Here is a 15,358-nt window from a genome sequence, read left to right on the forward strand (position 1 = left end):
GACTTTTTCTGACCGCTTTAAATAATTTTCTTCAAGTAAGTTGTTTGATTAAAATTTTTTTAGAGAAAACTTACGGCCTAAGATAGCTTCATTAGAAAGCTCTTTTACAATAAACAGAAACAAAAGCAAAAAACATACCAAACAAACCCTTATAATTCTAACAAATTTTGGATACACTTCTTTTTTCAAAACCAACATTGAACTGGTAAAAACCCTCATCATACCAAACAATGCATCATTTAAAAGAGACTGCTACATACTGTCATACTCCCCAAAAGGCCAACAATAAATTACAGACTGCTCAGCTCATACATTCAATGTTTTGGCAATTTTCAGTCAAAATCTCTTCTGCTTTCCCCTTTCACTCATTCAATGTCTCAAGGCATCAACTGAATCATGTTTTCTAATAACATTAAGGATAGAAATTACATAAATATTTACTTAATGGAAAAAAAATATTTACATCGCGAAAGTAAAATTCGAAAACATATCAACTTGAAAGAGTTAGGCCTTGTTTGGCTCCATGCAATAACAAACCTAATGTCATTCGTGGTAATGAATAAAAATAAATAAAAATACTTCGTTTACCTACTTTCATTTCAACCTTCTCTTTGGGTTTTCCACTTCTATATTATCTCGGACCAGAAAGCTCCATGCAATGAGCATCATATTCATCATCCATCGACATTGTGATCCTAAACATGCTGGAATGGTTGTTATCATTCTCGTCGTGTCCAAAGGCCATGGTAGGATGCGACTTACTATTTTCCCGGGAAAAATTGGTCGTGGTATTGATATAGTTATGGGAGGCTGCCCATTTTTCCGCAAGGCCATCTCCTTCAAGCATTCGGACAACCTCGGACATTTTGGGACGATGGGCCGGTAGGTATTGAGTACAAAGTAGAGCCACTTGCAGCATTTCACCCACCTCAATCCTGTCATAATTGATCTCCAACTCCCTATCCACCAACAATTCTAATTTCTTCTCTTGATGTATCCTCTTAACCTGCAATTGCACAAGTTCCAAGTTGGAATCAAAATCCAGTTCTTTTATCGAGTAAACTGTAATCTGCAGTTGAATGACTGTTATTATTTTCCCAGAAAGTTTGGTTTTTGGGGAACTACATTACATTGTGTACCGAATTCTGAAAGAGCCTCAAGCTTTGAACCATCCCTACGAGAAAGTGATTCAGCAAAAGAGCAATTTGTTTCATCTTCCCCATTACCAAATTATCAGATCTCCAGAGGAACATAATTTTTACAGCTAAATTAAGGCGTTCAAAAAAATTATGGTATTTCCGAACATAAAATCCTGAATATCATGACTATAGCAAAGAAAATGATGTTATAAGATGTTAATTGCTCCTTTGGCATTTCACACATTACAAAATTTTCCAATATTGAAGTACATAATGACCAAAGAAAAGACGTACCCATTCAAGTATTGCTCCTTTCTGGTTTACTGACTTCCCAAACTCCAGAGCTCTCATTCCAGTTATTAGCTCTAATAAAAGAATGCCAAATCCAAAGACGTCAGTTTTCTCAGATGACTGACCAGTCGAGAGATATTCCGGTGCAATATGTCCAACAGTACCACGAACAGCAGTTGTGACATGAGATTCATCATGATCAAGGAGCTTTGCAAGGCCAAAGTCACCAACAACGGCCTCATAGTAGTCATCCAAGAGGACATTTGCTGCCTTAACGTCTCGATGAATTATCTTCGGATCACATTGCTCATGCAGATATAGAAGACCCCTTGCAGCTCCAATGGCAATTCTCTTCCTAGTGTTCCAGTCGAGAGCTGGTTTACCTGTAATTATCAATTTAAGAAACCGGGTTTCAATATGTCAAAAAGTAAATAGTTCCTCACCAAGCACATTAGTGCACGTTTGTTATGCATTATTTCATAGTATAAAACAGTACATTGGTTTCTTATTTAACCCAAAGCTGTTTTATTCTCCCTCGCAAACGCGTCATTAGTGCGCACCAAATGCTAGCCTTGCTTCAGCCCCAACCCAAGTTGATGATACATCAGAACATAAACCAAGCGGGTAGCATTTTTTCTGATGGGGAAGAAAACAGGCATAATTACAAATTGTGGCTTACCAGCTCATCCCATTGAAAGATTAGCATAGGTATGACTATTTATTTGATTGATGTAGCCTTGGAGTTTTGTTGAACTTTTTCCTCTTTAAGATTGAGATTTTTGTGCAACGATGTTCCAGGACTCAGGTTAGAGGAACATGAAGACTTCTTCAAGAAAGAGGAAATTTAAGTTTTAATACTTTCCAATTTCTGATAAATTGCCATTTCTACTTCTATATTTGCTCACTGTTCTTAACTTACACTGGCTTCAGGCCCTGAACTAATAGAAGTAGGTTTATTCACCCCACCCCCAAGGACATAGTTACCAAAATACAGAGAGTTGACAACTACCCAACAAGAACTTTAATGGAACAAAGATTGGTATAGTAAAACTTGGTCAAATGCAAGCTTGAAAATACACTCTAACCTCTTAGCCTCGATGCCAGACTGCCGTTAGACATATAAGGATACACCAGAAGTCTCTCGTTTCGCGTGGCACAATATCCAATAATGCGGAGCAAATTCCGGTGAACTGCCAAGCTGATCAGCTCTAGTTCGGTTCTAAACTGTGATTCCCCAGTAGTTCCTGTCACATCCTTCAGTCGTTTCACTGCAACCAATGTGCCATCGCCCAACTTCCCCCGGTAAACATTCCCAAACCCCCCAGCACCAAGTATATTCTTAGAGCTGAAATTATCAGTTGCATTTTGTAGCTCCCTCAACGTGAAGCCTCTAAGGTTGCCTAACTTTACTAAATCCTCTTCTTGCATATCTGCAACAAAAACCATTTTTTAACAAAAATGGATAGAGCAAAAAAATAAATAAATTATATCATATTACATTTACACTTGACGTGAGAAGCACTCACCAGTTATGTATAGAATAGACTGTTTTATCTTCTTGTTTCTTCTCCAGAACAAATATCCTAACGCTAAGAATAAAATGGAGACAACGCTAAGACTGACTCCGAGTGCAGTTGCTAGTTTCTTGGATTTGTTTTTTCCTAGATCGTTGCATGAATGAGTATCAGAAAGATATTATGGTCTGCACTTGAACATATGCAAATAGAAATAATAATTAGGGTACCCGAAGACGTTTTTATGGAGAACGAAAGAGGATCCGCTGGGATTAATGCTGAACAATTTTCACTAGCGTGGCTTCCACAAATTAGAGGATTACCCAAAACACTACAACAAAACAATTAAAGAAGAAAAAGGGTACCAATGAACTAGTAAATTATATATTAACAAATGAATACATAAAAAGACCCACTGAATCTAAATGTCATATATGTTACAATAAGTACAGAATTCTGCAAATAAAACATACATAAATGTTTTGGTAGGAAAGCCGGGAAGAGGTCCACTAAGATTGTTGTAGGACAAGTCCCTGAAAAATTCAACAAAAACAGAACAACAAATAATTCATTTGCTGACTTCATGATTCAGAAAATGTTCTCTGTCATTGATTAAACTCTAGTAAATACTTTTGTGAGAAATTGTCATTAAGAAATGATTTAGGGATATATCAGGTTGATACAAATAAGCGTAGAGTATAATTAGGCTCTACACAGTCAAGTTAATAACTTGACTAATGTCAAAAACAAAATGTGAAGTATTATACAAAAAATACACAGAACAGTACTCACAAGAAAGTAAGTTGAGGAAGCCTGGCTAAAGATAGAGGAATAGCCCCACTGAAACTATTATTGTTCAACCTCCTGCTCATTACATGACAAACCACAACAAAAGACTATTCAAATAAAGTCAAAGAAAGAGATGGTACATGATAAAATTTATAAATAAAGTAAAATAACATAACACAATTTAGAATTTGCTAGATATAGCCATGGAAATATTTGTACTTACAGATATTGAAGACCATTCAAGAAACCAAAAGACTCAGGTATATGACCAAAAAATTTGTTATTGGAGAGATCCAGTGTGTGAAGTTTTGGAAGATTTCCAAGCTCATTTGGAATATGTCCAGAAATATTGTTATTTTGCAACAATCTGCATTACAAAAACATGGGAATTTCAGAATGGAGGCACAGAAAAATGGCTTTAAAATTCATTAAACTAATGATTTTTTTTTTTTCAGCTTTCTTACACTTGTCTGAGGTTTGTGAGGTTTGCTATCCTCCCAGATAAAGAACCCGATAAACCTTGGCTAGGAGCTCCTCTGTGTAATAAATGTTAGTAATCCAGGACAAGGAAAATAAATGGAGGGTCAATTTTGTATCTGAAAACACTGAAATTAACTTAAAAACATAACGACTTACAGGGCAGTGACAACATTATTAGAGTTGCAAGTTATCATAGACCAGCTACATGGATCCACCGAGTATTCATCCCAGTTGCCCAGAACTCCATGAGGATCATTTAAAGCATCTCTTATAGCAATCAAAGCTTCAACTACAACCCACAAATAAAAAATCAATTTAGTGTAGAAAACTTTACTTTTATGAAGTTCTTTGTATATAATAATATAGTGGGTACCTTCAGGATTGCGGCTCTCATAAGAAAGAGACAGACTCAAGAAAACTGATAGCATAGAAAGGAGGACGAAGGTCTTGCTCGAAATCAGGAACATGATTATCTAGCGAAAGTTATGGATTAAACACCTGATCCAGTGCTAAGAAATCAATAATAACACTAATGAGCAAAACTCGACTTCAAGGATTCCCTCTCAATGCAAGACCTACACAGCCAATAAATACAAGGGTATGATTAAGGAAACTCTGGGAAAGAAACAACAAGGACGGGAGTGACTTACAATTGTTTCAAAAAGAACATGTATGGAGTATTCTCTCTCTCTTACTCATAAACAAAAACTAGCTCGCGCTCTCTTCTTATTACAAAGAGGCCATCTTTTACTGTATTCGAACTCCCTTTTTCCCGAGTATTTTTACACTGTTTTTTTCTTCTCCAGTTGTTATCTTTATAAATATGTAGTGAACACCGGAACACTGGGGAGAGAGAGGAGTTATAATGAAAAAAGTGCCTGTTGTGCTTCTGTACCTAAAAGTGTCTGCATATGGATATGAATGTTTCTTTGTTTCACAACTTTTCCTTTTTAACAATCTTCTTTTTCTTTCCTATCCCCATTCTTATAATCTCTCTAAACTATTTACATAATATTCTGAATTTCTTTTACACAACTTTTGTATTGGTCTGTGGGGTTTTCTTCTTTTCATTCAATTCATTTAAGCTTTTGCTTTTTCTCACTTTTTTAGTTTTCTATTTTTCTGCTACTGTGTGAAAGAGAGAGAGAATCAAGAGATGTCAGTGACAGACAGGGAGAGATTAGAAGCTCAGAATATGAGAGTGACTGCAATTTGCCATGGGATCAATTCCCTCTCTGCAAACACCCTAAACCATCCTTCTCTATCTGATCAACCAAGAATTATCAAGAGAGAAAAATGGTGGTAGTTTTAATGAAATGAAAAGATCATGTGGAAGAAATTGGGTTTCGGGAATTGATGTGATTCAAATCCCAGTCTCTAAAAAGATTGGACTACACAGGGCAGTGCCACTCTTCCAAGTTACCAACGCCCCTCATCATTATAGCTCCTCTTGTCTTTTCTTGTTTCTTCTTTTATCTTTTTTAGATAAATAAAAATAATTGTCTTGACTCATTTCGATAACCGATAAAAATAATTGTCTTGACTTATTTCTTGTAGTTAAAAGCATTATTGTTATCAACATGGAAACTATCTTAGTCCATGATGGGTTCCACTAAAAATTCAATTATGCTACCATGTATATTCTTTTTTATATTATTAAGTTTGACATCATTCCACGTGTCATCCATCAAAATAATTGATTTCTACAACACCTTATAACATCACTGCAAAGATTTTGATACATAGGAAAAATGTCAAGTAGAATGTAAACAACAATGTACATGTAACTTAATTCCTAAAAATTTAGCTCCTGTTTGGTAATTATTCTTTCAAAAAAAAATTATACTCATTTTTAATTACACGTTTTTAAAATAAAATACTCTTCAAGTGAACTAAATTTTTTTCCCCCTTTTCAACATATATTTTTCCGAAAATTACTATTCAAAAACTCATTCTTCCAAAAAAAAAAAATGAATGTCAAACAAAGCCTTATGTACAAGTAGCATAATCCTAATTTTAATTACACATTTTATGATGTTCATGAAGTTTTAATCACATATTTTATCAACATTTATCAAAATCTACTAAAAATTCAAATTTTATCTAATCAAATAAGGGCTTATTAGTCTTGTTATATTAAACTTATTCAAATCATACATTCTTTCAATAAAATAATTTTACACGTAAATTCAAATATTTTTTATACTTTTCACTCATATATTTTTCAAAAAAAATCATTTTACACAATTTATTCTTATAAATGGGCTCAAAAGGGGACTCATTGTAATTACTAGGAATTTAGATAGTTGAGATTAAATCAACAAAAAGTAAAATTTAAGAAATGGGAACCAAATAAGGCTAAAATATCATTGCGTATAATCAATGCAAAAAAAAAAAAAAAAAAACAAAAAAAAAAAAAAAAAAAAAAAAAAAAAAAAAAAGGGGGATACAATTGAGCCAACTTTGAATAGTTGGGAAAGTCGCTAATAACGCTAGATTGGGAGTTAATATATTATACATTTTTAGGGAAAAAGCGCCAATAAGAGGATAATAATAATAAAAAGGTTGAGACACTATCTAATAGGCAATACCTCAGGGACGAATAATTCTTTTGGTGGTGTTATTCGATTCGACATCACATTATTCATCCTTCAACTTTTTGAAATATCTATTTTCTACAATTTTGAATTATCTAGACTTTTTTTTTTTTTACAGAATCTTTATGTCCATCCTGTATATTGTCGTTTTCGCTCTTTTTGGGAACGTGATCTTGAATTGGAAAAAGCCATTCGAACAGAGCATGTTCAAACAAAGTGCCGATGTGGTGCCCCCTATAGGCTCCGACAGGCACTTCGTCTATAGGGGGCGTCTATACGGATAAGGTCGACGTGACCTTCTCCGTTATATTCATTATTAGTTAGTTGTTAGACGATTTTTCATTTAAGGAAAAAAAAAATTCTTTCTAGGAACAAACAAGTACTATATTTGAAAAAAAGTCAATAATTAATTTTAACAACATATTTCATGTGATCTACAAATTTTCAACGATATATTTTATCAATTTTTTATCAAAGTTTACTAAAAATTCGATTTTAATTCCTATCAAATAAGGCGTCACGCAGTGAGAATGCTTATCTTTCCATTCTTGGTGTGCGTTTGTCCTAGTTATTTATTTTTTATGTTTTTACGACCGTGAGTGTCTAAGCCAATTTACGCTCATCTCGACTAATTCCACGGATTCATGAAGTTTACAGCAGGATACTCATCTCAGTGATCCTAAAAGGACGCGAATTTGTGACTATTGTGGAGCAAACTTAAGATCCGACCACTGATCTACCCTTCAAGGTTACGTCTATGCTAGTTATTCAAGCTTGTCGACCTAAGAGTTAGGGAAAGACAACATTGAGGTGTGAAATCTCGAGAGCCAAACCCGTGGACCATGAAAGTTGGATTTAGAATGAAAAGAAATACCATCATATTCATATATAGTGAATCTCACCCGAAATTTTCACAAATGAAAATTATTATTACACTTATTACAAATTAATAATGCTAGTGAGTGGATTTCTATGTTTATTTTGATAGGATATAAGATATTTAATTAAAGAATTTTGGATCGAATGATTATTCTTCATCTATTTTATTTATGCAAACAAATAGGGGGAAGAAAATCTTATGAAAATTGGTTTGGGCGCGTGCTCGGCTTGCGAATTTGGAGCCAATTTTACAAATTGGTCCTTGAACTTATCTCCCAAGTAATTTTGGATCCTTTTCACTCTTTTTCATTCCGTTGACTTTTATTCATGTCCAATTGAGTCCTAGCACTCCCACTTATTTGTTTTTCGGTCCAAGTCAACTTTTGATTAATTACACTTTAGTCCCTAAATTTCAATTTTTTTGTGATTTAGTCATCTTTTCTTCATTTTTCCTCCAGTTCCACCGTTGTTATCAATTTGTACCTAGCAAACATAATACACATATAATTAAGCCATAATTCATCCAAATGACCATCAACTATCCCGGTTTAACAATATAAATAAGTGTATAAAATACAATTATCAAAAGTGGAAGTAGTAATCTCAATAATCATCATTCTATTTTGGTAAAATGTTCTTCCAACAATTTATAATTAAAATGTATTTTCTTGGTCTGGACATCATTTTGTTAAGGTTTTGAATTTTTTGAATTTTTATTTTTTGGTCTAACTCGTTGATTGCTTGCTTATGGAATGTTCAGAAGCTACAAAAAAGGGAAAGTAAAAACAAATAAGACATACTCCTTTGCATACTTGCCTTGCCATTCTCGTTGTTTGAGACTTGAAGTGAACTTACATCCTTTTTTTTTTTTCTTTTTAATAAGATATCAAATGCTTTAGCCTCCGTTTAGCCCACCATTTTGGGAAATAAAAATGGGTGGAATAATATTTTTTTGAAAAAATGAATTGTTGAAAAAAAAGGAAAAGTCTTCGATTTATGTGTAATATTATTTTATGGAAGATTGTGTAGTTGAAAATATGATAGAGAAAAATGAAATGTAATGGAATTGAAATTAATGGGGGCCAAATAGGGGCTTAATATTTTTACAATTTTTTTAAAAGTTTGATTGTGACATCTAACTTAAAATGTTTGCGTCTACCACTGCGCGCATATGAAGAAAATATAATTAATATAGTTGAAAACATAAATTTCTCTTGTAGTCTTCCTCGTATATTTCTACGCTAAATAATGGTTTAAATAGAATTAGTCTATGTGCTTGCTTGGTAGGGATGTTAATAATTGATTTTTTGATCGTTAGAGATAAAGTAGGTCATATCTGTGAGAGAATAATTCAAAAATGACGGTTGAAATAGTGAAATAACGGTCAAAAAATTAATTTTAATTAGATTAAAATTTCTACCAAACATGCTCTATATTTGTTGATAACAAGATACATTGAATAGGGATTAGAAAACTAAGCCCCCGTTTAAGTCCCATTATTTCTCATTACATTAAATTAAATTTTTCTATCTCCTACTTTTAACCACACAATCTTCAATAAAATAATATTACACGTAAATAAAAAAAATTTCAACCACTCATTTTTCAAAAAAATACTATTCATCTCATTATAATCTACAAATAATATGGCTCAAACGACCCCTAAAAAATATTTATACTTTTAATAAGAAAAATTGCTCATAATTTAGGATAGACAAAAAGGAAATCGAGTGTGTCTTTATGGAACGAAAGTAGTGCATTAATAAGTGGAAGTGTTGCATGGGAATTGGGAAATCGAAATCTTTGTGGAAGTGCGTTTATTCTTTCATGCGGATGTGGTAGAATTGATTCTTCCATTCCATCATGGTTTTTTGCTATTTGAAGTGGATAATTTCAAATTTTAAAAGCGATATAAAGCATAAAGCCAATTCAAAAGCAAAAGTTGCCATCGCCACCCGTGCCTTCCGATTCTTATCTAATCTATTATTTTTGGCTTTCTACTTATTTTTACTGTTGCTTTTTTAATTTGATTATGAAAAAGAAAGCACGTGCATCTGTATAATATTGGTACGAACGAGGGTGGAATCCAAAACCAAAGGAGATTAATGGAATTTATTAATAAAATTGTACTGTAAATTCAGTGTTATGATTAGCAGTGTATATCTTGATATCATTAAACAGAGATAGTTGTAGACTGACCTCTAATAGTTATTAATTAACTATTCCAATATTTCTCACCCAATCTTGCTATTGTATACATAAAATGCATAGCATGAAATTGGAATGGTCTAAATGCAGAAGTTTTGTTAGACATTTTGAATAAACAATTTATTTGATTGAGTTACAGATAGAACTTATTGGAGACATAACCGTTTTTAATAGATATCAATGTCAAGTAAATGTTTAATCTTTTAACTTACATATCATGTAAACTGCAATCCATAGATAGCATTGGAGATGCTCTTATATGCTCAAGGTTTTAGTAAAATCCGACTGGGATTTTTTATTCCCAACAAAATTCCATTCCGGGGTAGATAATGGGTTTAATTTTTCCACTGGTCGAGCCAAACTCACATTCTACAGTTATTGGACAATGATAAGATCTGGGATATGGGCTTCTGACTATATTAACTAATGAGGATTGTGACCGCCATAAATCAAAGGTTTAGGATTTGTGTGCAAAAAATACCGAGGATAAAAGTGCAAAAGACGTGGTTGGGGAGGGCTGCTGCAATTTTTCCGAATGAAAATAGGTTTGAAAAAGTAAAATCATTTTGAAATGAATAATGGTATTTGCAATCGCTCACTGCGACAGTCGTCCTACGTGGTATACACATGGCAGGTGGTTATTTGATGTACTAATGAATAAAAAAATTACCACATTAATACATCAAATAATCACCTGCCATGTATATGTTACGTAGGATGACTACCGCAGTGAACGACTGCAAATAGCATTACTCGATTGAAATGCCTAATGTTGGTTATTTAGTATTTATTAAGCCCCCTGTTTGGCTCCCATTATTTAGATTTATAATGGGGGAATAGTTTTTTTTTTAAAAAATGGATGGTTGTAAAATAATGAAAAGTTTTTGATTTGTATGTAATATTATTTTATTGAAGATTGTGTAGTTGAAAATAGAAAAAAGAAAAATTTAAATTGAATTGATAAGTTTTAATGAAGGTCAAATGGGCGCTAATCAAAGTAAAGTGTCAAAATTTTAACGGGAAAGACGGTGAGTAAAGATGTTGAATTTCTTACAGATAAAGCGATGGAACATTTAAATAGGACAATACAGAACTTCTAGGACATAGCAGCATATTAAATTTTGAGAATAATCTATTCCTGAATTCTTGCTTCTCATGGATGGGTTCCCGTTTTTTAAATTTAAATGATACCTATAATTTCAGTAATGTGGTTATGTAATCAGGGGCGAATCCAGGATCGAAGGTCAGCTAGGGCGGACCGTTGACCTTTGACCTTTTAATCATGAATAGGTGGAACATTCCATATTACATTACAGTTGTACAAGATTAAATTCCTCTCCTCTCCTCTACCAACCAAAAACTAGGCAACATTGGGAGGCAATCAAATATATGAGGCCAAGTTAAAGCTTTTATCTAAAACTTCTCAGTGTGAGAAGGAAATTTGAATTTTATGCTCAACTTCTAACTCATTGAAGTCAATGTGTATTAAAAAGAAACAAATAATTCATCCTTTGGATGCAGAGACTCTAGAAGAAGGTCACAAATTTAACGGCATTCACAGTGAAGAACTGAATAAGTAAAAAATGAAGCCACTAGTCCTAGCTCACTTGTGCTTAGGATTTAAATTGAGAAAAATTAAAATCGGTATGGTTTTTTATCCCATAATAATTCAAATTCCACATTAAATCCATCATTAGGGAAGAGCTTTTAAAATCCATACTATAAATGAAAAGCTCAACTATAACTTTCATATGACACTAGTTCATGAAAATTTCGACTACATATATATAGAATAGTAGCATGAGATTACACTTGCAGCCTCGAAATTGTATACTCAAAAAGTCATTTCAAGCAATACAACACACAACCACCTTCCTGGTTAACTTAATATTTGGATTCTTAGATATTTTAATGAAACGATTCTAATTTGGGATCCACTCTCCAACTCTTGAATCCAAATAAACCATTCTAGAGTCACCTATTACACTCAACTTTTTTTTTTTTTTTTTTAATAATCCACCATGTTGAGCAATCCAAAATGGTGAAAGTAAAACCATACTTCATTTCATTCACAACACACTCAACAGAAAACAGAGGGTTTGCAAATTGCAGTTGCACAAGCACAAATCGACAAATCAATTTGAATTGTTGAATTGCAAATTGACAAATCAACAAAGGGTATGCACAAATCGACAAATCAACAAAGGGTTTGCAAATTGCAGTACTCAAGCAAGACTTCAAGCATTCAACACTTCAAGTTATTCAAATTTCAACTCACCAGATCGTCGCCTCGCGGCCGTGGGCTCGCCCCTGATTCTGAGTCCCTGACTTCGCACACCAGGACACAGCCAAACCGTCCACTGCCAAACCGTCCACTACCTCCAGCTGCTAATTCTGCTGTTCTTCATCTCTGCTTCGAATGGAAATATGGAAATTTCAGGGTTTGCTGTTTGAACTTTGCTTTCGCCTGACTCGCCTACCGGTTTCAAATGGAGGAAATGAGAAATCAAATTTAGGTTGGGGGAATTAGAAATCAAATTAATACCACTTTGTTGCCGGATTCAATATCCTTATTAATTTGGGCCTAATTTTTTTTTTTAAAAATGGCCCAATCTCTGGCAGATCAACCCAAACGAATAGAAAAATTTTGGAAATTTGAAGTCTTCTTCTCCAGCATCACAGACTCCTGTTCGGCTTCTTCTGCAAATCTCCCTCTGCTGCGCCTGCACGGCTGCCACCAACTCGGCGGCCATTGAAGCTCCCAGGGGATCTAGCATGGGCGGCCGCGAGGGCTCGCCAAGTGCTGGATCCCCCCCTGTATGTAATCGATTCCTTGTTATTTGCATGGTATCACCCAATTTTTCCTCTCTATTTTGATTGATAATAAATTTCGGGTCGTTCATTTAAATTGCATAATATAAAAATTATAAGATCCCCATGGTATATTTCAAGTTTTGGTTTCAGATACAGGTATAATGCCCCCTATTCGGTACATTGGTCAATGTTTCATGATTATCTTGTCCCATATGAATCGTTTACCGACAACTATTCAATAGCCTTCAAAAAATTGATCACTAAATGTTGTCGATGATGAATTCACTTTAAATTTGAAAAATGCATGACTTGTGAAGTTTTTTTTATTTCTATTCAATTGGACTAGGGGTGTCAACGAGTCGAGTCGAGCCGGCTCGCAAGTCAAAACTCCCGACTCGGGCTCGACTCGAACTTTTTTAGGCATTACTTTTTTTTACTCTCTCTCTCTCTCTCTCTCTCTCTCTCTCAGCTACCTATTTGGCAACTAAAAATAGTTGCCTGTTGAGGCCCCTTGATCATAGGGATCACAAAAAAATTCGTTCAACCCAATACCCGTGAGACTTCGAATAGGGCGGGAATTACCCGCCTCATCGGGTAAATGGGATGGGTACGTTGTGAGAGTTATTATCCCGAAATGAGTACAAGAAACATAGTCCTCGCCCCACTGCCACCTCGTTTAAAATTAATTTCAAATTTAAGTTTTTATCAAACAAAAATAATAGATTTATCATCATTTTTAAAGAGAACATAAGTTGTTTTTAACAAATTGGTAAAAAAATAATAATATTTACTAATTAAGGACAAAAAAAATAAAATAAATAAAAAGAAAAAAGTAATTGGGGTGATAAATTAGGCAAGTGACCCCCCCCTTCTTGCCCCATCCCGCTTTAATCGGGTATGGTTATGGGATACCCGACGTGACAGGGGGTGGGAATGACCAATTTGTTCCATACCCGCCCCTTTGTCATCCCTGCTTGACTGGCAGCAAATAGCTCCATGTTGAAGTTGCTATTTTAATTTTATTTTTTATTTTTCTTTTTAGGGCTGCTTTTTTTTTTTAAATGGACTGGCCCGAGCTCGAGTCTACTCCCCGAAATGGGCTTGGCCCTCCGAGTCTCAAAGCCTGGTGCGCTCGAGCTTTTTTTGGATTGAGTCGATGAGCCAAGTTGCCATTTCTAGGTTGGACTAGGGAAAGAATTAACTAGTTGGACTAGCTACTTCTTGGCCCAAAATCTTAGCTTGAAAATGGCCCTAATCAAATTTTATTAGAAATAGAACACTACTTTTACGTTTTATAATTTTCAGATTGAATTTTCTTTTATTACTTTTTGATAGATACACATACGTTTATTAAAAATCTTAAAAAATAATATATTTGACAAGGCAAAACAGCTGTAAAAGAACTCCATCATACTTATTGACAAACTAATAATATATCGACAATCTACAAATGCATGAAGAGATGGATTCTCTTCATTAATTAATTTTACATATCTCATTCATTATATTATCCAAATATTCAATTTTCGATCAATCTTATCCATGAAAACGATTTTTCTTGACCATTATTTTGACTAGAATTTGATTTTTCGACACTCAAGAATATAAGGAGCATTGAAGTATATAGTTTGCCTCAAATCAAATTACTGTCATTGTGTGACACGAGACACGATACTCCTATACACAACCTTTGATTAAATTGATGAATATTATTCAAAAAAAAAAAAAAAAAAAATCCTACTTGAACTCTGATATTATCATTTTGATAATAAGGTCTAGTGCAGTTGAATTTTGATTTATTTATTTATGAAATCAAGCTCAAACAAAATTATCTAGTTTCTTTTAATTCAATGATTAGCATATATAGATAAGTTGATTTTGTCTCTAAATGTATAGTAGTGTATGCTGAGTTTGTGTCTATCTGGATGCACGCGATAGCTCAGGTCAAATGACTTATTTTAAAATAAATATTGGATTACAGCTAAATAGTAAATATTATAAACCCAGATAGGACAATTAAAGATACGGTGGAGATACGTTTATTTAGCATAGAGACACACTTCAATATTTCTAAATGGAACATAGAGATCGTAATGCATTTCTTCGGGTGGTAGAACATTGTAGAGAGTAAAAACCGCAATTTTATGACAAGAAACTATAGGTGATAACCAATTAATTATAGATTATTTTTTTGTATATAACTATTTTAACGTTAGATATTTGTATTGATCAAATCTGGATCGTCCTATTAAAACAGCCACATTCATCCATTCAAAATGGCTTTGTTTATAGATGAATACTCATTTGTTCCTAACGAAGTTATACATTGTACAATTATCTCAAATATATAATACAAGAATTTTATTTTATTTTATTTTATTTTTTTTCAAACTCTCTTGTGTTGTTCTTAATATTTCTATCATTTGCTAAATTTTTGTACACAAAATGTCTCTAGGCTAAGTTCACCAAGGATGAAAATTTGTTGAGACGATAAAATTGCACAATGCTTAAACTCTACAAATCTATAATAGCTAGTATCAACTTAAGTGGTTCGCCTAAAAAAAAAAAAAAAAAACACTTTGCAAATTGAAAATTAATTATTGATATTTAATATAAGGATCAACAAGCCTAAAACAAATGCACAAAA

General features: G+C 33.5%; 1 protein-coding gene across 1 annotated transcript; it reads right to left on the reverse strand.

Moving 5' to 3' along the window:
* Positions 1–221: 221 nt before the first annotated feature.
* Positions 222–5,567, reverse strand: LOC111383285 (probable LRR receptor-like serine/threonine-protein kinase At2g23950). Its single transcript, XM_023007363.1, has 12 exons — positions 4,864–5,567; positions 4,587–4,788; positions 4,370–4,502; positions 4,198–4,269; positions 3,957–4,100; positions 3,737–3,808; positions 3,418–3,477; positions 3,175–3,275; positions 2,957–3,091; positions 2,516–2,860; positions 1,434–1,813; positions 222–1,006 (listed from the first exon to the last, which is right to left on the reverse strand). The coding sequence occupies exons 2-12, from the start codon at positions 4,678–4,680 to the stop codon at positions 632–634; spliced, it is 1,911 nt and encodes a 636-aa protein (XP_022863131.1). The 5' UTR covers positions 4,681–4,788; positions 4,864–5,567; the 3' UTR covers positions 222–631.
* Positions 5,568–15,358: the final 9,791 nt, after the last annotated feature.

Source organism: Olea europaea, unplaced genomic scaffold, assembly GCF_002742605.1.
Source record: "Olea europaea var. sylvestris unplaced genomic scaffold, O_europaea_v1 scaffold2654, whole genome shotgun sequence".
Classification (NCBI taxonomy): domain Eukaryota; kingdom Viridiplantae; phylum Streptophyta; class Magnoliopsida; order Lamiales; family Oleaceae; genus Olea; species Olea europaea.

What these genes read in the sequence shown, in the direction of transcription:
- LOC111383285 (XM_023007363.1), bottom strand. Translation starts at nt 4,680, where the DNA reads ATGTTCCTGATTTCGAGCAAGACCTTCGTCCTCCTTTCTATGCTATCA. An exon ending in TGAGAGCCGCAATCCTGAAG is followed by an intron (nt 4,503 to 4,586) that starts GTACCCACTATA and finishes TGTGGGTTGTAG; the next exon opens with TTGAAGCTTTGATTGCTATA. An exon ending in TTTCCTACCAAAACATTTAT is followed by an intron (nt 3,276 to 3,417) that starts GTATGTTTTATT and finishes GTTTTGTTGTAG; the next exon opens with TGTTTTGGGTAATCCTCTAA.